General features: G+C 47.6%; 1 protein-coding gene across 1 annotated transcript in view; it reads left to right on the forward strand.

Annotated features, from left to right (window-relative positions):
• The window catches only part of PLXNA4 (plexin A4), a 421,093-nt gene that overhangs the window by 370,114 nt on the left and 27,542 nt on the right, over positions 1–23,437 (forward strand). The window contains exons 19-24 of the mRNA XM_010581025.1: positions 4,027–4,261; positions 4,650–4,792; positions 7,748–8,016; positions 11,388–11,454; positions 13,608–13,754; positions 21,657–21,816. Of these exons, the coding sequence (XP_010579327.1) occupies positions 4,027–4,261; positions 4,650–4,792; positions 7,748–8,016; positions 11,388–11,454; positions 13,608–13,754; positions 21,657–21,816 (1,021 nt within the window). The remainder of the gene's footprint in view (positions 1–4,026; positions 4,262–4,649; positions 4,793–7,747; positions 8,017–11,387; positions 11,455–13,607; positions 13,755–21,656; positions 21,817–23,437) is intronic.

Raw genomic sequence — 23,437 nt, forward strand, 5'->3', positions numbered from 1 at the left:
TAATTGGGAAGACTCCGCTGCTCCTGCAGCTTGGGACAGCTTAAGCGAAGCCATAGAGAAAAAAATAATCCCTTTTTGAGGACGCTGATCAAACAAGAGATGCTGCTGGAAACATAGGAAGATGATCGCATTGAAGCCTGTTAATGAGCTTCAGTATTAGGGGCAAGTTACAGATATCTTGTTCAACTGCCAACACTGAGGCAATGCTTTGACAGCGTCTGGGCTGGGAACCAAATACAGAAGGTCACCTGTGATGGTGGCCAGTGCTCAAGGATGGACTTTACATCTGGAACTTAACAGGGGGACAGCTGGGCTGGGAAATGCCTCCTCCAGCATGGCACAACATCTCTGTTGCTGGGGTTGGTACAAAATGTATCCCCATGTTTCACATGAATGTCACTTTGATGGTCAGGATAATTGACAGGTAGCTGTCCCAGGTTCTCTTCCTGTTTCTGCCAACAATTTACTGTGTGACCTTGAGTAAGTTGCTGAACAAACCCTTTCTTGCAAAGTGAAGTGGCCTAGATCTGAGAGGGGACCACGGGAGTAAATCAACCACTGCAACACTGAGATTATTTCTAAGGGAAGGAACAGTGACAATGACACACATTGATGTCAACGTGTTTTTGATCTAGTTCAGCTATCTTTTGTACGATGACAGAGTTGAATATTTGAAAAAATAGAGAAGAACTAAAAGGCCTGAGCAATGGTTAAAAAAGATTGACTAAAACTCAGAGGTAAGCTCTTTTCCAAGGAAAAGAAAGAGACATGAGGAAGATCCACAAGTAACTATATTGGAGAAGGTCTGCAGTAAAGAAGTGGAGTATATCTGAAGGGTCGCTGGTATCTAATGCAGGCACTTACATATTGAAAGTCACACTAGACTTTTTGTACAGTGAATGGAGAGATGGTCAAATATAGCAATTGAAATTCAGGGTACAATTCATCTCATCCTGAGGTAGACACTTACATTTGGCCAGGGCAAACTTGCATTAGGGAAGACACTACCACAGTCAAGTTTTGCAAAACAGGAACTCCCGAACAGCTACAGGTGGTCCCTAAGACTTTTCTGGGGAAAACTGGGATCTGCCATAGTACCATTTAGAACAAATTCATGATTAATAGGCTTAACAGGTGGCCAAACAGTTGTCTGGTAATATGGAGGGCTCATGTTCAGACTTCTGGAAGGTATAAACAGCTTCGTTCAGAAACACTCAGTGGCCCAAGAAATAAAGTAGGGCTATATCTACATATTTGCTTGTTTTTCTTTTAAATGCTCACAATAATACTCCAGCCTTGCAGGCTTTCTTCTTCAAGAGACAGATTCCCTCAGATCATGGCAGTTTGATTCGTGGACTGTGCAACCTTCCCAGTGGTGAAACCACCTTTAGAGAGGAACACACTGGGGCTAACTTTGTTAGACTCCTACCTTTAGGAGTCTAGATCCCCTTATATTTAATGGAGAGAAATGGGAATTTCCACTGAATAAAACGTCTCATCCTATTATCAAAGCAGGTATCAAAAGCAGCTCACATGAATCACATTCTAAAAGTGTTTCTTCTCTGTATTGACTGTGAAAGCATGCTGTAATGTCTAACTCAGGTGTGCACATCGAGTGTTTGGTGAGGGGAATCCCACCCATGGAGTCAGGCTGTTCTGCGAGCCTTGAGGACGGACCTGCACTGGGGATTGGGATGGGGTTCTTTGATTCGAGTCTGATACTCCTTGAATGGACTCATCTGACTGCAGGGCTTGGAGGAAAAGGGCCACTGTTGGAAACAGTGAAATGAAATATAATGCATCTATTTATTGATCCGCTGTAACAGGAAGGAAATTGTGAGAACTGGTGAGCAAATTTTGCTGGAAGGATTTGGGGCAGTAGTCTGGGGCAAAAGGCAACAACTTTCAGTGCATAGATTAGCATGTGAATTTGGTAGTTTGTCTTCTCAGTTGAACATGCCCCATACCAATACCAAACCTCTGACCCATGCAGATTTTATAAGTCAGTTGGGCCTTGTATCCTGAAATAGATGGGAAAACTACTTACTGCTGCATCCTCAACTTACGTGGGTGCTAGGTTGTTCCTTGGCCACTGAAGATGCTCTACAAGTCATCAGTGTCATGCTACAGGAATGGTCACCTTGAAAGTGTATTACCTGGACAGATGAGCATAGATTTGGGTTTGTTTCTCATTGTGGACATTGTTATCTCTCTAGAGCCCATCCCAAAATAGCATGAGAGGACTTTGTGGATGGAATTTAGATCTTTCCAAGCATTCACTTTTGTCCTGTCCAAGACGTAAAGGTTACAGCTAGGTGGCTTTGGTGGGCACCCACTGAGGAACAGCCTACAGCTGGTGTTAGAGCAAAACAGACATCTTCTCAGAGGTTGTAACTGGGCCAGAATAATTTCTAGGAGATGTCGGTGTCACAGGGATCATGTCCCCAGCAAGAGCTATGGTGGTGAGGAGCGAGAGCAGCTGGAAAACTTCCCATTAATTCATGATTCTGCTTCGCAGCCTCTTCTGCTGGCTCCAACCCTTCCTCCTGGGGCTGGTTTCTTCCTCCTGCAACCTAGAGAGGAAACCCGAGTAGGTGCCTGAGCTGAGGCATGGGAGGCCTGGGATTAATGAGTATACAGCAAAGCTGGAGACGGACTGATTATCTGAGAGCCAGTGGGATGAAGCAGAAGGCTAGCCACCAGGCTGGGATGTGGGGGATGTTTTTACTAGCTGCTGTGGGAGCTGGAAAGGTGAGGGAGAGCTCCTTATAAAGGAGGAAGAAAAAGGTTCAATTACATGCTGTAATGGTCCCAGTTCAGTGGGAGGGGGAGCACATAGCCCTGGGATCTTGACTGCATTTCTGCCTGGCAGCAAGATTTTGCACTTTGTGCCAAGCCTGCTGTTCCTCTCCATGACAAAGCTCAGCTGGGGTGAAGTGATGAGGCTCATCACCACGTCACGATCCTTCAAGCTCTGTGCATGGCATCTTCCTAGCTCTCTGTTGATCTATAACCAGTGTTTCCCTACCACAGCACAGTCCTAGAAGCCTTCTTTTTATACCTCAGGCTAGTCAGCAGTGTTTTCCCCCCTGCCACTCAAACTTCTCCTACTCTACAAATAGCCTTGAACAACCTTACAGTAGCCTTGAGCAAGTAGTATCCCATGGGATTACTGTTGGGAGAGGTGTTCGTATTGTAAAAATGGGCTCCCAACAAACAGACTTGCTTCAGCAGAGTGTTTTGTTGGGCTTGCAGCAGTACTGCTTGCAGGGTTTCTTTCTGGCTGTTAAAAGCAAAGTCCTCACACAGCAGCTTGTTCCAGAGGCTGGCAGCAGCCCTGGGAACCTCTGGGAATGCACGGAGAGCAGAAAGCTGCGTTCAGCTCCCTGTCCCACTGGTGAGCATCTGCGGTCACCCTGCCCGCAAGAGGGGCTGTAAAGAGCATGGGCCAGGCTCTGTGGTTTCTGTGTTTTGGGTTTTTTTTCCTATCCCAGTGGCTTCCAGATAGAGTTTTCTCCAGTTGAAGAGTCAAAAGCAAATTGTGACTCTGATTTCTTCATTCCCACTGTACTGACTCCTGCTGTGCTAGCTGCCTGGGTCAGATGTCCCCTGTCCTATTGTAAGGTTAAGACCCATCAGACCATAACCATGAGCTGTGTGTCCTGTGTGCATTTTGGGACTAGGTGTCATCAGGGCAGTCCAGCACAACATAACTGCTCGGGACAGGGAATGGAAAACCCAGAATGAAGCCCAGACTGATATGTAGTCAGGGCGTTGGGACTGGTGAGATTTGTCTCACCACAAGTCCTTTGTTGGTTGGGTTCATGGTCACTCTGTCAACAGAGGTGCTTCTATATGACATTTCAGGTGTTTTTAAGCTGTTCTCTCTCCAAGTACTTCGTGATCCGTTTAGCTTGGGAGACAAGGGAACTCATTATTCAGCCTTAGTCACAGAAATGATGAAGTTCCTCTGTGCTCCTGCTTGTTCGACAGTTTCAATGCAACTCTTTCCTGCCTTCCTTCTAGGCTCGTGTAGGAGGGATGGAGTTCTCCCCAGGGATGGTCTACATCTCTCCAGACAGCCCTCTCAGCTTGCCAGCTATTGTCAGCATTGCGGTGGCCGGCGGCCTCCTCATCATCTTCATCGTGGCTGTGTTGATTGCGTACAAGCGCAAATCCAGAGAAAGCGACCTCACCCTCAAGCGTCTGCAGATGCAGATGGACAACTTGGAGTCCAGGGTGGCACTGGAGTGCAAAGAAGGTAGGATAAGCAAGGAAGGCTGACACTGTGTCACTGTTGGTAGAAGAGAGGCATCCAGCCACAAAGCTTTGAGACAAAATAACACAGGCAAAAGGAATGTTGAACCCTGTGGGCATGCTCAAGCCTAGATCTAGTCTGACTTTGCCTATTTTCCCTGAGTCCAGCCTTCCTCCACCCTGTCCTAACTGCATTTGCTAACTCACAGTCCAGAGAGAGCCTGTGTTATAAGAAAGGTGAGACTGCTCTTGTCCACCACCTTCTTCCTCTCCACATGTTGCTTCTCCACTTGTGACTTAGTCTCATACACATGGGTCTGAGGGCCTTTCCCATCATGCTACGGTTGATGTGGACTGTCATTGCTACATGAGTTGTGCCTTTTTTGTGTCAGCCTTTGCAGAGCTCCAGACAGATATTCACGAGCTGACAAGCGATTTGGATGGAGCTGGGATCCCTTTCCTCGATTACCGAACCTACACCATGAGGGTGCTTTTCCCTGGCATTGAAGATCATCCAGTCCTGAGGGATCTGGAGGTAAGAAACCAATATCTCCTGCTTCTGCATCCTCTTATTCTGTCCTGAATGCAAGAGATGTTGTGTCAGTGTTAGGGACTTGATGGCTTACAATGCTGTGTCCTACCAGGGACGAAACAGCACCTCATTAAAAATCCAGGTTGAAAAGGGAAGATGATTGCCTCTATCTTAGATGTTAAATTCTGTTTGATCACTCATCTATTTGTAAAAGTCTCATAGATCTGTGTGCATTAGGTCTACTCTATTAATCTTCTCCTTGGTCTTCATCCTGCTGGAGTTTGTTTTTTAGACTGGATTTATTAGTTACTGCTCTGCAGGCGCCAGGAAAAACAGTTGCATGGCAGAGCAGCGTATTTGCCTGTGTCACTCCAGCTTTGCATGACACCTACACTACCTAGAGGCCTTTTTTTGTGGCAACGCCTATAGAAATAACCTGCAGTCACTGAAGGAGGTTCACCTTTGCCACGCTCTGTGGTTTGCAGCGAGGTCAGAAACCCACAGCATCAGTCTGCCCATACTCTGCCCACATCTGCCTCCTCCACCCCAACTCTCTTGACCACAGCGGTGGGACGACAGCCAGGCATTGCCCAGCACTGTTGGGGTCTACACACAGCCTGTATTACCTCACCGGAGACAAGGAGTTTGAGGAGACCCCAGGTGAGGTCTGCCCATGCTGCAAAACTGCTTCAGGCTTTGGCAGATGGACAGGCTCTGCTCGAGGGATACCTGGGCCAGAGGAGCAGGGGATACACCATGGCCAAGGCCAGGGAGGTCGTTGGCTGAGCTCTCTGCAAAGTCTTTGGCAAGCTCTGAGCTTCAGAGAGGCTCTGGCATGGGCTGGTGAGATTGCTGGAGGCCAAGACTGGGGTTAGTTGGCAGAAAGGAGGAGCAGGAGCTGGCGCAGGCAACACCATGCTTGGCTGGCTGTGTAATCAGAGGTGTCTGCTCATCTTTGCTCCTTTCCTTCAGGAGAGCCAAAATTCATCAAACTATATGGAGAGAAGCATTAAAAAACGTGGTCTGCCAGCAAGGAGGACTTGTGGGATTGGGTAGGAGGCTGAGTTACACATTGACTACTGTATATATTTGCCTTTGGGGTGCAGGTAGAGTGGCCTTGAGCTGCTTTCCTTCAGGAAGAGTAGCTCAGCAGCCTCAGCAAATGAGCACAAGAGAGGAGGGGTGATGTATCTCTCTCTCGCATATGTATACACACACACAAACACTTTCATTATACCCACAGCCCGTTTCAATCCCTATATTCATTAACCTCAGCCAGCTGACCACAGAATAGCATCTGACCCCTATAGAGGTTTTAGCATGGATGCTCCCATACGTAGATATATACAGAGAGACACAGAGCTGATGTTTCAATCTGCCACCTTTGATCTCGTCTTCCTTTCATTTCATTCATCTTTTTTTTTTTTCCTTAATCCTCTGTACAGCTTCAACAGCTCTTTCAGTGTCAACTTCTTTGGCTACTAACATATCAGGGAAGGCACTTCCCATTCTGCTCCCTTCTCTGTAGCACCTAGGAGTTGCTATTTATTGCAAAAAGCCCCAGCATAAATCCTGCAGTGAGGAGGTCTTACTTATTTCCGGTTCATTTGCTAATTAACTGCTTCCAGATGCAGTACAAAATACTTTTCTTGCTATTTTTTTTAATTCTCCACAATAACCCGGGGATAGACAATATTAAATGTTCAAGCAAGTGAGTTAAAAATAATTATTGGTAGGGTGGGTGGTAGTGGTTGGTTGGTTGGTTGTCTCAAGCTATTTACTAAGTAAGCAATTTATTTGCAGTATGCAAAAAGAGTTAAGAGCTCTAATTTCCAGAATGAAAAAGTAATGACTCTTTAAGGGGCCTTTCATTACTTGGTCATCAAAGCATACCTACTTGTTTTGGATTAAAGTGCCAAATCTGGTGGGTTATTAATACATACATGCCTCAGTGACATGTGTTTCTCTGTGTTGAGACCCTCCAGCTTCCAGGGACGCTTTTTCAAGGGCTGGAACAGCTTCGGCAACATGGAAGAATGAGTTTGGAGTTCTCTATTTAGGCTCCATTCTCATCTAGAGCCAGGAGGACTGGAAAGGGTAAAGCCCATTGTAGACTGCAGAGTCCAGGGTCTGGTGTTGAGGTCCCAAATTGTTCTATAGTAAAAACAAATTCAGCAGCCTCTCACAACTGAGAAATATATTATATTAGAGGCTTATCAACCATTCTATCTCCAAATCATTTTGTCTCCCAAGCCCAAGGGTCCTCCTGCAGTGGGACCTCCAAGACAGGTCCCAACTCAGGGTGTCCTCTCACACCTTTGTCTACCTAGCTCTTCAAACCAAGGCCCAGCTGCATGATCACCATCTCAGCCACTGCATCTCTTCATCTCCTCAAAACCTGACCCCAGGCTCTCTTCCCCATTCACTTCCTTGCTGCCTCTCCTAGCTTCTTAACGCTGAACGCCAAATCTCTGTAAGCAGGTTTCTTGCAGGGATCAAAAAGGTTTTAGGTGAAGATAGACTGAGACTTCGGTCTGACTACAATAAAAATATATCATGGTATGGTACCATGTCTAGGCACTAGCAATCTCTTTCTGGTGTACTGTTCAGAGAGGGAAATGCAAGATTGGAAAGTCATCTGGCTGTGGCTAGGAGGTGGCAAATCATTAGATGACGTATGGACTCTCTTCCTTTTTACAGGACTATACTGTGATGCAGAAGGAACGACTCACCTGCCTGCTAGATGCAAGATTTTTTTTTTTTTAATTGTCTCTGCTGTTTGAAGCAGCTTTTCCTTTTTCCCTGTCTCAGAACTGACTTCTGTTTGATGTCAAAGTGTAGAGTTGGAGGAGCTGGAGGGTTGAGGGCAGAACGGTAGCAAAGGTTGTGTGACCCATTTGGGGAGGTCTGACAGTGGGTAGTGAGGAAAAGGTATAAACTCCCTTTCTTCTTGTGCAGGTCCCTGGCTATAGGCAAGAACGCGTGGAGAAAGGCCTGAAGCTCTTTGCCCAGCTCATCAATAACAAGGTTTTCCTGCTGTCCTTCATCCGCACGCTGGAGTCCCAGCGCAGCTTCTCCATGCGGGACCGTGGTAATGTGGCCTCGCTGATCATGACCGTGCTGCAGAGCAAGCTGGAGTACGCCACTGATGTCCTCAAACAGCTCTTGGCCGACCTCATAGACAAAAATCTGGAGAGCAAGAACCACCCCAAGCTGCTGCTCCGGAGGTAAGGATGCCTGGGGCTGCAGTGAGCTGGGCTGGGCAGCTTGTGTCCCACTGTCTAACATAAGCATGCTAGTTGTATTTGGAGGAAATGGGCAAATTTGCTTGTTTTTTGTTTGTGCAGCAGGGTGTGAAATCAGGACGGTAGACAGCCACAATTCATATAACCCCATAGGGCTGGCATGAAGCTGTTTGCAGAGAGGGGTGAATAAGACAAGTAGGGCTGAATGAAGACTGAATCGCTCTCCCTTTCTGGTTTCCTGCTCATTTAAGACTTCCTGACACAGCATGCCTTCTCTCAGAGAACTCATCCTCTTCCTCCCAGCATCCTCTCTGCGTTTCCTTCCCTTTCAGCAAGTGTGTCTGTAGATCTTGCACCACCTCTTCCCTAACCAAAATGTAGTCAATGATTAAAAGTTACAGAAAACCTCTGGATTTTAACATGGATCTTCCAGAAAGCTTCATAAGGGCAGCAAGAACCCATGCTTCCTAAGCCTTATTTTGGAATCTTTCTGTGATTAAGATATTCATTTATGCTTATGTTTCCTTTTAACCTGAAAACTTCAATTGCATTGTGTAGGACCTATATCACATAGAACGGGCTGTTATATCCCTGGTGAGTAAGTCAGCTGCTGCTGTCTCCTGCCTGGGACGCGGACTGCCCTGCTTTGTTTCTTGTTCATGAGTTAACTATGGACACATGGAGAGTCTTCTTCGGCTGCATTGTGGGATCCCTGTCTCTCCCTGAGCGGTGGTGCTGGGAGCTTCTTGAAGCCAGTGGATAACAAAATTGGTTTCACAGAGGGCACGAGTTTGGATTGGTGCTTCTTGGCCAGGTCTAAGGGCTAAACTCCACAGTTCTGTGGAAACCCTCAAATTAAAAATCTACTGCTCTGTAATTAATGTGCTTTCCCTGTCTGGGAAATGTTGCCTCTTCTGCCTTTAGGATCACATTCATCTCCTTTTCACAGTCTGAACCAACCCTTCTGATTCAAGGACCCTAAGTAAAATCAGGAGGAGTCTTCTGGAGATGAATGGCCTTTGCCACTTGTCAGAGCCAACTTTGAGGAGCCCTCAGATGATTACGATGGATGTCTTGGTCAGGGAAGAGATCTGTGGTGCCTGCTGGGAGGCTTTTCATCTGGCACACAGCCCACCATGGAGAACCAGCAAAAAAGGGAGCAGAAGGCACTTCCTGGCATTCAGGGCAGCAATGCCAGTGGCAGAGACTGGACTTTGCTTTGGTGTCAGTTGACTCCCTGATGTAATTCAAGGCCTACAGGCTGGCTGGTGACCTCCCTCCAGCTGTCCCCAGGCTTCCACTCAGTGCTTCTCCTCTGATGCTGGATGGCACTGCCTCCTTCCAACTGTCTCCTCCCTTCATTTTCTCCTTTTCTTCCACTTTCTCCATCTCTTCATCTTCCCTGGTTGTTCACTCTTGTCTTGTCCTGAGCATCCCATCTTCCCTCTTTCTCCTTCCTCCAGCACTTTTTTAACTTTAGTCATCTTTGCTGGGAATGAAGTGTGGCCTTTGGAAGGAGAGCCAGCAAACAAAAAAGGCATCTCCACCGTTCCAAGCTCTGAAAACACAAGAAGTCAGAGGTGTGGTTTGTGCTCTGAGATGGAGGTCCTGTACTGAGCAGCACCAGAACAGAGTCTACTGATGAACATGTGAATAGCTCAGTGCCTTGGGATTCAGGTGTTGGTGTGACATCCCCAGACAATTATTTGGAGCAGCCGGATTCAACGTGATGCTTCCCCTCCCTCCCTGTGACTCTGTGGATGGAAGGGGATCTTCCAACACCCTTCTGCGGTGTTGGGTTTTGGGGATATTTGACAGGAGGAAGGAGCTGGCCGGAATGATTTTCCAACCTCACCTGTGTCCAATATTCATCCTGCAGGACATCTACAGGCTCAAAGAGATCAAAGTTGTCAGGGCAGAGAGCGACAACACAGCAGGATTTCAGTCCTTTTTCTCATGAGATAAGTTCGCACCTTGTGATGGGTCCCAGGTGTCACACTAGGGAGTATCGGAAAGAGCACTCCTCTGGGTGATGTTCCCTGTGAGGAGCTCGGACCATGATAAGCATGGGGATTGCTGGAATTGAATATCATACGATGACCAACGGAGGACAGCAGCTAGGTGACTTTGACCAAGGGGAATACAAGGCAAACAGGCTGGTTTGGACAGAGGCAGTCTCTAGGCAGAGACACAGCAATGATCACTATAGATGAAGGAAACACAGCATTAATCTGGTAGCAAACTGGGACCATATCACCTCTTTCTCTGGTTGCAGGCAAGAAAAGAGGAGCAACAGAAAACACCTCTATTATCATTCCTCCCCCCACCATCCCCATCATAAGTGAGATTTGCCCACAAGAACAGAGAAATCCATATGGAAACCAGGATAAAGATCAACTGCATTTAGCTAGGGAAGGGACCATGACTTGCTCTGTGTTGGTGTAAGAAGGCACTGCTTTCAGGCAAGATTGTTGACTGGTTCCACATATATCGCTCCAGTGATGCAAACCCTTCCCCTTGCAAGTCTCATGCTCCAGAGGAAGCAAGATCAGCTTTATGCTGAAGGACTAGGGAATCTAAAAGGCAAGCTGCTGTCCTAAGCAAGAACCCCTGTGTGGCTTTGGTGATAGCCAGGACAAGGAAGACCCATTTAATTCATCCAGGCAGGGCCTCTTGCTTTCTTCTTGAGCAACACCAGTGCACGTACACAGGTTTATCCTGTGCTCCTGGTGTCCACACCACATTTACAGCTCTGAGTCGGTTCTTCTGTAGGAAACGTTCACCCTGAGGACTCAAGATGGGTTTTTGTTTGTTTGAGAACAGAGTGTTCAAGGGCAAAAGGATGAGCTCTGTGAATGCGCTACATCGACATATTGAGGAGTATAATCACTCCCAAATGCCAGGGAGATAGTCAGTGCCAGATAACTATTCTCTGGTGATTCAGATCTGTCTGTCTTAAGTATTTATACAGCCTACTTGTCATATGGCCTAACTCTGAGCTCCTCATATTTGATGGATTTATCGTCCCTGAACTCCTCTGAGAAGGTTCCCTCAAATGTTGTCATCTCCCTTTCATTGATGGAGAAACTGCAAAACAGACATACAGAGACATCCCTAGTCACAGAGGAATCAACAGGGCAGTAAGGATATGCCTGCCTGCAGGTTTCCTAAATCCAAAGCTGAAACAGAGAACCTAGGATGTGCTTAATCCTGATGGTGTCATGCCAGACTTTCCATGGGGCTCAGAGATCTAGGCAGTAAGATGGATAACGCGAATCTTTTGACTAGCCCTTTAATATTAACAGCACGACTAACTCATTTCCAATTTGCTTTTTCTCCCTGGCTGATTTTAGGACAGAGTCTGTGGCTGAGAAAATGCTCACCAACTGGTTCACATTCCTTCTGTACAAGTTCCTCAAGGTAAGAGGAGCAGCATGCCTGGATGAACAGCTGCTTTAATACATTTCTTCTTGGTGAGGTTTAGTTGGGGCAAAAACTTCCTAGATATAAAGGAAAAGGCTTTTTTTCTCTGGAGGGAGCTCACTGCCTAATGGAAAGGGGCTGTTTTCTGATCCAGGGAGAACAAAGAGGGACACTTCGTTAGAGAGGCAGCCTGTTGGTCTTACTCCTGTACAGAGGTGAGATCTAAGGTTCAGTGCTGAAACGTGAAGGATTTCAGAGCCTGATGGAGACCTATATTGAAAATGCTCTCCTTTTACTAGCAGACTCAGATCTCCATCATGTGGCGACCCATATATTCAGTCCATAGTGGCTGGAGATCTCCTCCCACCCCAGTTCAGTGCCTCCATCATACCCTGTGCCTCCATCATGCTTATCTGCTTTACGCACACCGCAACCGAATCCCTGCTTAGTTTAATTTAGGCCTGAGCCCAAGCTCTTCTTGCCATTAGGCTGTCTCAAGCCTACCCTGGGCACGGCCATGTACCCTCTGAGTACAGAGGGCTGGATTCAATACACCATGTAAATCCGATTGCTGCATCCAGAACCCAACACGGGCTGAGGCTGTTGCTGCTTTGTATCCCAGTGGGAAGTAGCATCGACTTTGCAGGACACTCATCAGCAAAAGAGTGAAAAGACTTGAGACACCCCCTGAGCCCTCTCGGTCCTCCTGGAGGGTCTCCTTGAGGTGGTGTGTAGTAAAAAAAAAAAGACTTTCAGCCTTTGAGACCTGCTGCTGACTGCTGGGTGGTGGCAGCTTCCTCTTGGGGACCCACACTGAGCTTCAAGCATGCTAATTGCTGTGGCACCAGCATTTTTGGAAGGAGCTGGGCTCTGCACTGTCTTTTCCACTCCCAATATGGTTGCTAGATATCCTTACACCTTACAGCCCTGTTTGGATAGAATAGCCACCCTCTTCCTGGCAATTCAAGGCTTTACGAATCAATCCCATTCCCCTGAGCCTTTCTCAGGCACAACCAGTCCAAGGATGAACACATAGGAAAGTTTTGTAGGTCTCTGGAAGGTAATTTCAGTGACTTCAGTATCAGATTCCTGCTTTCAGCTGAAAGGAAAGGATATAAGGAGGTGACTCTCTAAAGAGCTGCTTTTATAATAGGCTTTTTTCACCCCCACTCAGCTGCTTGTCTTCTTGCCTTAGCCTGAACAGAGGCCTGATAAGGGCAAGAGACAGGCACACAGAAGCAATATGCTGCTGGCAGATAAGCTAATTAAGTGGGAGACAGGTGTAGGAACTGAGAAAGGGGCCACTTTGCTTCAGATTATTAACTTGTTTTTGCTGGGATTTACACTAGAGGAAAATGACCTCGCTCGTTGAGTTGGGACACACTGCAAGAGGAGAGGGCAAGGTGGGGAGGAGGGGAGGAAGGATGGGGAGATGAAGGGGAAGGGAGGCAATAGAGGGACGCATGAGGAGGGGTGCGTGAGGGAGGGCAGCAAGGGAGGAGAGGCTAGGAGAAGTGTGGGAAGAGCAGTGCAGTGAGTGCGAATGATGGGAAGGAGAAATTAGGGAGAGGTGTGCTTTGCTGGCCCTGTCTGTGGGCTGCTTGTTGCTGTCCTGTGCTGGGCCCCACACATCTGACATCACCGACGCGACCGTACAGATCCAGGGGTACATCTCCCCTGGGTCATGGAGCAGCTTCTGTCTGAGCATCCCTATTTGCCTCCAGCAAAAGAGTGCGCGGGGACACTGTGGAGTCTGCCCAGACACCCAGCACGGGGCACCAGTGTCCATCTCCCTTTCAGACCTGTCTCCAGGTCCTCTGGGACACATCCCACCACCTGCTCCAGCGCAAAGCTCTGGCCTGGTGACAATCACTTGAACAGCTCCTACAAGGCTCTGCTAGCCCCACCGTTGCCAGGGAGCACTGGCACCTTTGTCCTGTGACAGGACACTCGAGAGGGCTGGTTGCACTCTGTGGAAGTGGAAAGTAACCGCTGTTCCTGGGCTGTATGGAACAGACTGATTCCCACTGATGCATCTGTCTCGAATGGTTGGGGATGGCAAGCTGTGGCAGTCATTGAGACGCTATGTAGTTTGGGTTCTCACCTCTGCTTCTCCTGTTTCGCCTCATGGTTGTCTCTCACCCCTGCAGGAGTGTGCTGGCGAGCCTCTGTTCTCCCTTTTCTGTGCCATCAAGCAGCAGATGGAAAAGGGTCCCATCGACTCGATCACTGGGGAGGCCCGGTATTCGCTGAGTGAGGACAAGCTTATTCGACAGCAGATTGATTACAAGACACTGGTGAGTGCTCTGAGCACACCTTCCAATGGGCTTGTCCAGCCTCTTCTAGCAAAAGGGGATTTAGAGAATAGAAGCCAGTGGTGGGCAAGCTGACCCTCTGGGAGACAATTTATTCTAGCAACCCAGCAGGGTAACCCTGCTGAAGACTGACTAGTCACATCCTCTAACACAGCAAGGTTCATGGCTGAAGCACCTGCTTGCACAGCACTTTTGCAAAGGTGGCTGCCCTGCCCCATGCCCAGAGCATCTCCAGCTCCCCAAAGGCATTGCCTGTTCTCTGAAAGCATCTGCACTCATTGCAGGGTAGACTGACAGTGCCAATCCTTTACCATTGCTTGGATTAGGTGAGGTCCGGGAGCATTGGAGGACAAGCGTGAACCTTGTCTCATGAATACGCCTGCGAATGCGAAGACAATAGATATGGGCAATTTACTCCATTCTGTTAGGCAAAATACTTCCTAGTATCTACCCCTTGTTCCTGGAGTGATGCCGTGGTGGGTTGACCATGGCTGGATGCCAGGTGCCCACCAAAGCTGCTCTATCACTCCCCTCCTCAGCTGGACAGGGGAGAGAAAATATAATGAAAGGCTCGTGGGTCAAGATAAGGACAGGGAGGTCAAACAGCAATTACTGTCTTGGGCAAACCAGACTCAACTTGGGGAAATTAGTTTCATTTATTACCAATAAATCAGAGTAGGGTAATGAGGAATAAAACCAAATCTTAAAAACACCTTCCTCCCACCCCTCCCTTCTTCCCGGGCACAACTTCACTCCCAAATTCTCTACCTCCTCCCCACCAGCGGCGCAGGGGGACAGTGAGTGGGGGTTGGGGTCAGCTCACCACATGTTGTCTCTGCCGCTCCTTCCTCCTCAGGAGCAGGACTCCTCACTCGTTCCCTGCTCCAGTGTGGGGTCCCTCCCATGGGAGACAGTTCTCCTTGAACTTCTCCAACATGGGTCCTTCCTGCGGGCTGCAGTTCTTCATGAACTGCTCCAGCGTGGCTCCCTTCCACAGGCTGCAGTCCTTCAGGCACAGACTGCTCCAGCGGGGGCTTCCCATGGGGTCACAACCAAATCCATTATCCCAGGGGCGCTGCCACCATCGCTGATGGGCTCGGCCTTGGCCAGCAGCGGGTCCATCTTGGAGCTTCTAGCAGCTTCTCACAGAAGCCACCCCTGTAGCCCCCCCGCTACCAAGACCTTGCCATGCAGACCCAATACTGATGCCCACCCTTCCAACATCTCTCTGAGTTGTAAGTCAAAGGTAACAGCTCTTCCTACAGCAGAAAGGTGGGGTTGTCACTGCAAGTTGTCACTACCCTGAGCAATTCACTGGGAGGAGCTGATGTCCATGGTGGGGTTGCTTCCTTCTCACTCTTGGGACCACCTGGGGGTATCTTCATCCCGCGTCTCCCCATCACCCGCTCCCTTCTCCCCGGTCCCCAGCACCAGCGGCAGAGCTGCCCAGCGCCCAGTCCCGGCACGCAAAGATCTGGTGTTTGCTGGGCAGTGCCTGCCCGGGGCGGCAGCCCTTGGCCATGCAGGGTGTCCCCAGCGCTGAGCTCAGGCAGGTCGGGCACGAGTCCTTGGCCATGGGACACTTGCCATCACAGGGACACCCGGCTCGGGGCACGGCAAGCCCAGAGACGTCCGGAGACCTTGCGGTGTCGGGTCAGTGCAAAGCCCGTGGCCTTCTGTGAGTGACAGCAAAAAGTTTTTATGAGGCTATATTGCAGGGATGTTCTCTAGAATAATCCTCACCAGGACATGTTGGAGGTACACAGTAGAGGGACCTATTAGGTCTTCTCTAGAGCTAATGCAGCCATTCCTCTTGAACAACTGCAAGTCAAAGAAAAATGAACTTGATTTAAAGATTTCAAGGGAAAGAAAATTAATCCCTGTCACTGAGTCATTTGACTCAAAATGTAATTGTTTGCATGGTGAAGGATATACACTGCCTATGTTCAGCTTTAGCTTCTGCTCTGAGATTACACCCCCTTCCCACTTGATTAAAGAGCATCAATTAAAGAGCACTAGATATCTCTTCTTAGTGTGTGTGTGGGCCTTCACTTTTTCCTGGATACAATAAACCCACTGAGCTTCTAAGTCTCTGTGGGATGAAGAACACTTTCCAAGTCTTCAATGATCCTTGTAATTTCTTTATTCCCCATGTCTTTGTTCTCAGAAAACCCCAAGCCCAAATTTTAGGAAAGTCAGAAGATGCTCTGAACTTGGCAGTTTATTTTATTTGCACCTTCAATTGGGAGACTTTAGCTAACTTTAAGAGCTGTGTCCAGTCGAAATTACTTCCTTGACCTGTCTTAGATTTTAACTCAGGTGGGCTGACACTAGAAATGCCTGCTTCAGTAACTACAGTCTAGAGCTGAGCTTTGATTGAATCCCAGTCTGACGAGGGGATAGACTTTATTCTTAAATAAGACCACAATTTTATTTTGCATATTAAAAACGTGACTTTCCTATTAAATTAGCAGCGTAGTGATTCTTTTCTATAATGTGTGATTGTCTAGCAATTTGGATGCCTGATCTCACACAGAGAGAGTGAGCAAAAGGAAGAAAATTGCAGACACAGAGTGATCACTTTCACCAAAGGAAATCCCTCCGATCCTTTTAGGCTTGATATAACACAGCCAGCAAAGGGTAGTAATTATACAACAGCCTGAACAAAGCTCTCCTCCATTCGCTTTGTGTCGTTTGATGTTAATCAGCTCTCCCTCTTACATCTCAAGAGCAGACAAATATATCCTGATAGGAATCTCAGCAGATTTACAGAGATCAGCTTCGGTGAAGGAGATTAAGAAGAAGCAGAATATGAATAGGATTGTTCTTCCTTTCTGTTTCTCTTTATTTTTGTTATATTTTGTCCTTTCTCTACCTTCCTTAAGCCGTCTGTCATCTTTTATTAAAAATATATAGTAATGAAATAAAGCAAGAACTGATTCACTATTTGTAATATAGGAATTCCCTCAATGTTTTCTGCTTTCTACCAAATGTACCTGGTCACCACTGTGAGTTTGCAGTGTGTGTGGCTAAAATTCTTTGGGTTGTTCACATTTCATGAGTGCTAGATAGCTGCTTGACTGAGTTAAATCACAATTCCAGCAGCGTGGCATATTGAAACAGGCTGTTTATTGTCATTATTCCAGGAAGCCAAGGCCGGGGCTTCTTTTGGAAGGCATTTATTCTTTAGCCTGCGTTAATCATGACCAACTATTTTAAGTCATGGTTTCGAATATGGTTTGAGTGAAAAGCAGATCCAAAGAAATTGACTTATCCAGGGAGAAAAAAGAAGACAGAGCACTTGCAGACATCTGGAATTACTGATTTTACAATACACACCTCATTCACTAAATTTAGATAGTTCAGTCTGATTTCTTTCCAAACCAAATAGCTCTGACTTGCTGTCTGCCAGGTCCTACAGTTCTCCGAGGAAGCAGCCTCAATGTCCTAGGGTCTTTGCAGTCTTTAACAATTTCTGTACTTAAGAGGGATTTTTCAGTGCAGTAGAAACTAAGCTAGTTACAGATGTGATTTGCTAGAATAAATGTGTTGCAACTAAACAGTAGGTCTTCTCCCAAGCTGTATAACTCAGAGAAACACCCTCTTGTGTTAATGTCCTCGCTAGCAGTCAGTGCTCATCACCTCTGGTCTGCAGTGTTATTAAAAACCCAGCTAGATTATTCCATCTATGTGAGACAGGAAGATCTCATCCCTACTGACTGCCATCTGCCTTTGCCAGAATCCGTGATTTTTTAACCGTTCACCAAAACAGAGTCCAGATGCAAAAACCTCACTCCCTACTGCCACTGCTTCGCTGTCACTGGGAGATGAAAGACCATCCATCTCCTGCGTCAGCTTCATTTCTGTTGATACAAATAATGCAGGGGAGCAAAGACCTCGATGTGTGTCGGAAGCTGTCAAGAGCATTGGCTAATTAGTGCTTGGGGGGGTAGGTGGGAGCTGCCCGGTACATCTCGAGCAGTGGCATGCTCTGTGTGGTCCCCGCACACCTCGGTGGCTCCAGGGCTGAAAGCCTAATCAGATCATCTCTTCTGACAACATATTCCAGATAGATAAAGATACTTTGAGCTGCCTTTGGTTAAGGCTTTTCAGGGAATTTTGGTGGCAGGGAGGAAGCCACTGCCAAGGTATCAGAAGATTCTCTTATGCTTGGCTTTTCTGGGAGTCCTTCTCCTTGTTCACTGCCAAGCCTCACTGTGTGCTAGCCCCCTTGAACCTTCCTTAGATCAGTCTAGAAGGGAGAGAAAGATGTTTGTCCCTGGGACAGAAGCTGTAGTCACGTCCTGGTCGCAGGGCAGAGCCCTCAAACACTGCGGAGAACTCAGAGCCAGGGTTGCCATATGAGTAATCACAAGCTGTGCCTTTATTATTTGAGTGCCAGTAATCTGTAGCGGAGATCAGGGCTTAGCTGTGCTGAGCATTGCATGTATGTGTATACACTTAGAGACAACAGACAAAAAAAGCCCAAGGATGTAGAAAAAAAGTCAATAAATACAAATCCAGTGAGATGACATGCCCAGCACAGTCAGTGGGAGAGCAGGGCTCAGAGCTGACTGCTCCGCTTGCTCCCAGTCCCATACCTTTTCACATTGACCCCACAACTGGCACCTTCCTTATGCTATGCTGACACAGACCTCAACGCATGACAGAACAGCAGTGCCAAGTACTGGTGTCCTCTCAGTGGCAAAACATTCAGCATCTCCTTGAGTGACACTGGAGTCTCCTCTCCCCTTCATCCACCTTGCTGGCTCAGCCCCACAGGGTTCAACGGCAGGGGGTGGGTGGTGGAGTAGTAACAGTAAATGCATTCAGGAGATCAGCATCGCAAAACTTCCCTCAGAGTGACTGATCGCTAGGAATACAACACAGGCCATCTCAGGGGTCTCTTCCCCACCAGTTGACATCAAAGATTGTGTTGGCGTAGCTGAGCAGCACTGCAGGAGCAATGGGAGTAGTTTTCTGTCTTACTTTGGTTGTATGAGGACAGGTCTGGGTTGAAGCACAGGGCAAACCTTACTCTTCCAGTGAGACTGGAACATCTGAGCTCTGCTAAATCGATGAAGCCAATGCTTAGATTTTTTTTTCTCCTGGTCATCCCCTACCAGGGATAATCCACAGAAGCACAGAGTGACAACAGAGGAAACCCTTGGGAGGATTCCCACAGAAGTGGTAGGAATGTCTCCATTGCAAACACCTCATTACAATTAGGAGCTTCAGTCTGTTGGAAGGGCAGCGAAGATTTTCAATCTGTGGTGTAAGGATGACTTATACAGGGCCCGTGACAATCTCCAGAGAACAGCTATTTAGTAGGTGCAATACACAGATGCACCCTGCAAAATTCCTGAAGTCTTTGTACGGAGAAAGTTTAGTCCTCCACAAGAGAACAGTGGGGAAAACCCCAACTGAAAGCTGTTGTGCAGCCTGGGGCATATATGTCAAAGCCCCTGTGCTCTGGGAAAGGTGGGGGTTTCTGTAAGCAATGCTTGAATTCCTAAAATGTTGAAAGGAGCCTCTTGACTGTCATTCAAATGAACATACTGGAGTTCAGGGGTTTACAGGTACTACCAGCTGCCCCCGTCTATGCTTGAAACCACTGAGAACAAACTTCTCTCTGCACAGCCCTTTTAAATACTGCCTTCCCTGCTCCTTCTTCTTTCAAAGGAGCTGGAAAAGAAGCAAGCAAGGACTACTGTAGTCAGAGCATGAATGATTGTGGCTCACTCACGCAGAGTTTTCCTGCCACCTTCCAATGTTAGCGCCCTGTGAAATTCAAGGACGACCAAGTTATAAGAGCAAATCACCATTGTCAGCTTCCAGCTGGATGATGGTCCTCACTGCATGGTGGATATTGGTGTGGTGGACACTAGTCAACGCCTGCAGGAGATGTTGGGTCTTCTGGACCAGATGTTGGCCTGGCAAGGTAGCCCAGATTATTTTAAAGAGCACTAAGTGCTTTCATGTGGGGAACTGAACTGAACCCTAGGTGTTTGCATTAGAGATGAATTACACTACGGAGCTTGCTCTGACTGACATCATCTCATTTCACCTCAGCTGAGCTCAGATCCCTGAGACCTGCAGAGTAACTTGGTCTCCAGAATCACATATGATCCCCCTAGCACTCTCAAAAGGGCTGTCCTAGCCTGCCATCACTTCTACGTTTCCCTATGTGTAATGGGAGGGGGACAACTAGTAACCACAACACTGGTTGCATTTCAGCGGTGCTTTTTATGTATAGTTCTGTGATCCTTTGAGATGAAAGATGCCACAGAACTGTAAATCTGTGCCATTGTTATTATTATCTGAATTGATGCTGCTTCAGTACTCCTGGAAGTGACATATAAATAATAGCATTATGATCTAATCAATATCTCATATTTACATCTCCCCTTTCATCCAGAAAGATCACAGAGCTCTTTGTAAGCAATATCTTCACAAGTCCCTCTTAGTTGAGCATAACAGCACCAAAGGGAGCCTGGTGAGCCAATATATAATTATACTGATATGATTTCACCCAGTTTCCAGGCACTTTGAGATCCCACTGCATCTTAGTAGGTTAAGATGGAAAATGATGGAGGGTCCAGTACCTATTGCGTACTACAGAAGGGAATTTACAGTCAAGGCAGAATTTGTCTAAGGCACCAAAACTAACATGTCTGCACTTGTAAAAGTGGCACAGGAACATTTAATGACTGTATATAGCCAGGAGCATCACCGAACACTTCTTCCAAGTGCAAAGGTGGTAAGTTTGTAAAAGTTTATAGACTTCACACTCCTGTAACCAGAAGAGAGCAGAATGCTTGACATAGACATGGCCAAGAGTCAGCAGGCAGATTGCTGTTAAATGCTGTGTGTATAAAAGGTATCCTGCCCGCCGTCGCCACCCCATATGCTTTGCATTTAGTTTTGGACAGAGTCTTTGGAGAAAATTATATTCTCCTAAGAAATGAGAGGCCTCTCTAGTTGGGTCAATTTTCTTGTTCTATATGTGAAAGCAGAAGTTGTTGCTGTTTTGTGTTTCGTTTTTTAAGAAGCCCTGCATTTCAAATCAAGAACATTCTTCTGAGAAGGCTCTGGGTCAGTCCCAAGGCTGTGCAGAAGATAGACAAACCTAAGGCTGAGAGATTGAAGAGCACTTTTACCTGAATTGTCTAAGTCAGGTGGCAATGCAAGAAGGCCACTACTGAATTAGGTCACCTTGCCAGCTCTCCAGGGAGTATGGAATGGGTCAGAGGCCAAGGAAAGCCCTGGAGAGCCCTTTGGATATCAGTTCAGCTCCAACCAGGGTCAGTTCTGATTGAATTTTTAATGGTTTCTATGAAAAGAGTGTGTCAATGACCATTCTCTGGTACCATTTGAGTGAATGCCATCTTTACTGAAAGCACCAGAACGTGAACTGGTATTCATGGGCTTTCTGTTATTAAGTATAGTGAAGATGCCAAGGAGGTAAGGCTCAAATCTAAGGGGCTGTTCCCACAGGTATAGTAGTTTCACCTCACAGAGATAAGTGGTGTGAGACACAAGTTCAGAAGAACCTTCACATCAGCCGTAAGTCACTGGCTGCAACATTTGGGAGCCCACAGCACTTAGCTGAGAGCCAACGGCTGAGTTAGTTACCTTTAATTCACTGGGCACAGACGGTGGTAAGGGGTGAGAGCAGCACAGACATGGATGCACGGAATCCCCCTGTGTGAAGCCAGATCTCTGTGCCCTCTTGAAAGGGGGAATACTTTCAGTACCCGTTTTTCCCCTTATTGCACCCTAGATCCCTCTGGCTTGTAGGATGCAGGGACCTGCAAGAAGGGCAGCCACGGGGTTCCCGTGCTGCTGTGAAACGTGTGGTGGGTCTCACTGCCTCTCCCTCAGGTCCTGAGCTGCGTCAACCCCGACAATGTGAACAGCCCCGAGATCCCGGTGAAGATCCTGAATTGTGACACCATCACGCAGGTCAAGGAGAAGATCCTCGATGCCATCTTCAAGAACGTGCCCTGCTCCCACCGGCCCAAAGCTGCTGATATGGACTTGGGTATGTGAGTGCACAAGGGGCCCCGATTGCCCCCGGGCAGTGGGGAGAGGGGAGATTGGAGACAGCCAAACTCAATCCAGACACTGTTTTCTGGGGCAGATGCCACTTTTCCAGACTGAGTGTACCCTTGGTGCTTGTGCAAGCAGCTGCAGTGGTGAGAGGGCAGCAGAGACTGATTAAATTGCTGCACATGCTCCTGGCTTATGAAATCTTTGGCCTTGAGGATTTAAAAAGACCAGTAGCCATCCTGCTTTTCTGCCCACAGAATTCAGCTTGAACGAGGGTATGGAAAAGGCACGATGGGGGCTATTCTCTCTGTCCTGCCAAAGACCCCTGGAAAAAGAGTACCAAATGCCCAGGGTGATGTTGTCAGCAGTGTTCTGGTTGCAGAGATTTATTCCTAGCTCTCCTCTGAATAGTGAGGGTTTGAATTATATATATCTTCTTGCTGAGATAGTCACAGCCCAAGCAGTATTAATTACTCATTGTGCAGGCACAGGAAAGGGAATGAAGCATCCTATGTTCAGTGGGCTCCATCCATCTCACCCCTGACTGCTTCCCTCTCCTGCCAGCACCCCACCACCGACAGCAGGGCTGGGAGCTGCTGCTCTGAGATTTCCTTTCTGCAGAGGACTAGGAGGTCTTAAGAAAAGATTAGCCCTTCTGTTTATGAATTCGTGCTTTTTTCCTCAGTGTTTTGTTCCTTTGTGCATTGCTCTGCTTGGAGGGTGAAAAGAGCAGCCCCAGCTTCACCTGCATTTCTAGGCAGTTGTGCTGTTGAGCTCTGGGGCACACTGGGTGCTGTACAGACCAGTGCAGGGGTGCCTCTGAGTCCAAAATCTGTTTCTGCCCAAAAATCTGGAGCAAGAATGCTGGGAGGAGTGAGATGTCTGAAGTTGGGGTCCAGGAGCAGGTGTGATAGTACACCTGGAGGTGACTGTGAAAGAATGTAGAAAAATCTGCTCGGGGCATTGTAGAGGTGTCTGGTAGGGAGCTGGGGACTGCACTGTGGCTGTATCTGCCAGAATTTGCCCTCAGTGACCTTCAGTGAAAGAGACTTGAGTGGAAAATGATGGAGTCTATAAAACCCAGCAAAGTAGAAGAGGAACCAAAAGGAGAAGGGATGGACTGATGCCAAGAAACAATTCACAGCAATAATGGAGGTAGGAATGAGAGGTCAGGGATTAAAGCGTCTATACGTGTGTGTACGTGTAGGGGAGGAGGGGATTCCTGACAGAAATTGCAGCAAGATTCCTGCTCATGAAAAGCAGTTAGAATAATGAAACAAGGTGCCAAAACCAGCAGCAGTAAAGAACAGATCATATACATCATCAAGAAAGGACTCAAGGTGATTCTGGAGCTGCTGTGAGTCAGCAGGCGAATGGTGAGTGCTAGGGTGAGCAGGAGGGCGGGTAGGGCAGGGTGCCAGGGCACGGTAGACCGGAGGAGTGAGGTTTCCAGCCAGATCTCTTGACCTGTCTGGTGCTGGATGATGGCCACAGAGCCATTACGTTCCCATCTCAGACTGGGTCTGAGTGGAAAGTAGTTTGTTCTGCTGTGGGGATGAATGATGCATCCATAACGGGAGGTGGGAATTTTACCTGCATCTTGCAAATACGAG

This window comes from Haliaeetus leucocephalus, unplaced genomic scaffold (assembly GCF_000737465.1).
Source record: "Haliaeetus leucocephalus isolate CR32 unplaced genomic scaffold, Haliaeetus_leucocephalus-4.0 Scaffold751, whole genome shotgun sequence".
Classification (NCBI taxonomy): Eukaryota; Metazoa; Chordata; class Aves; order Accipitriformes; family Accipitridae; genus Haliaeetus; species Haliaeetus leucocephalus.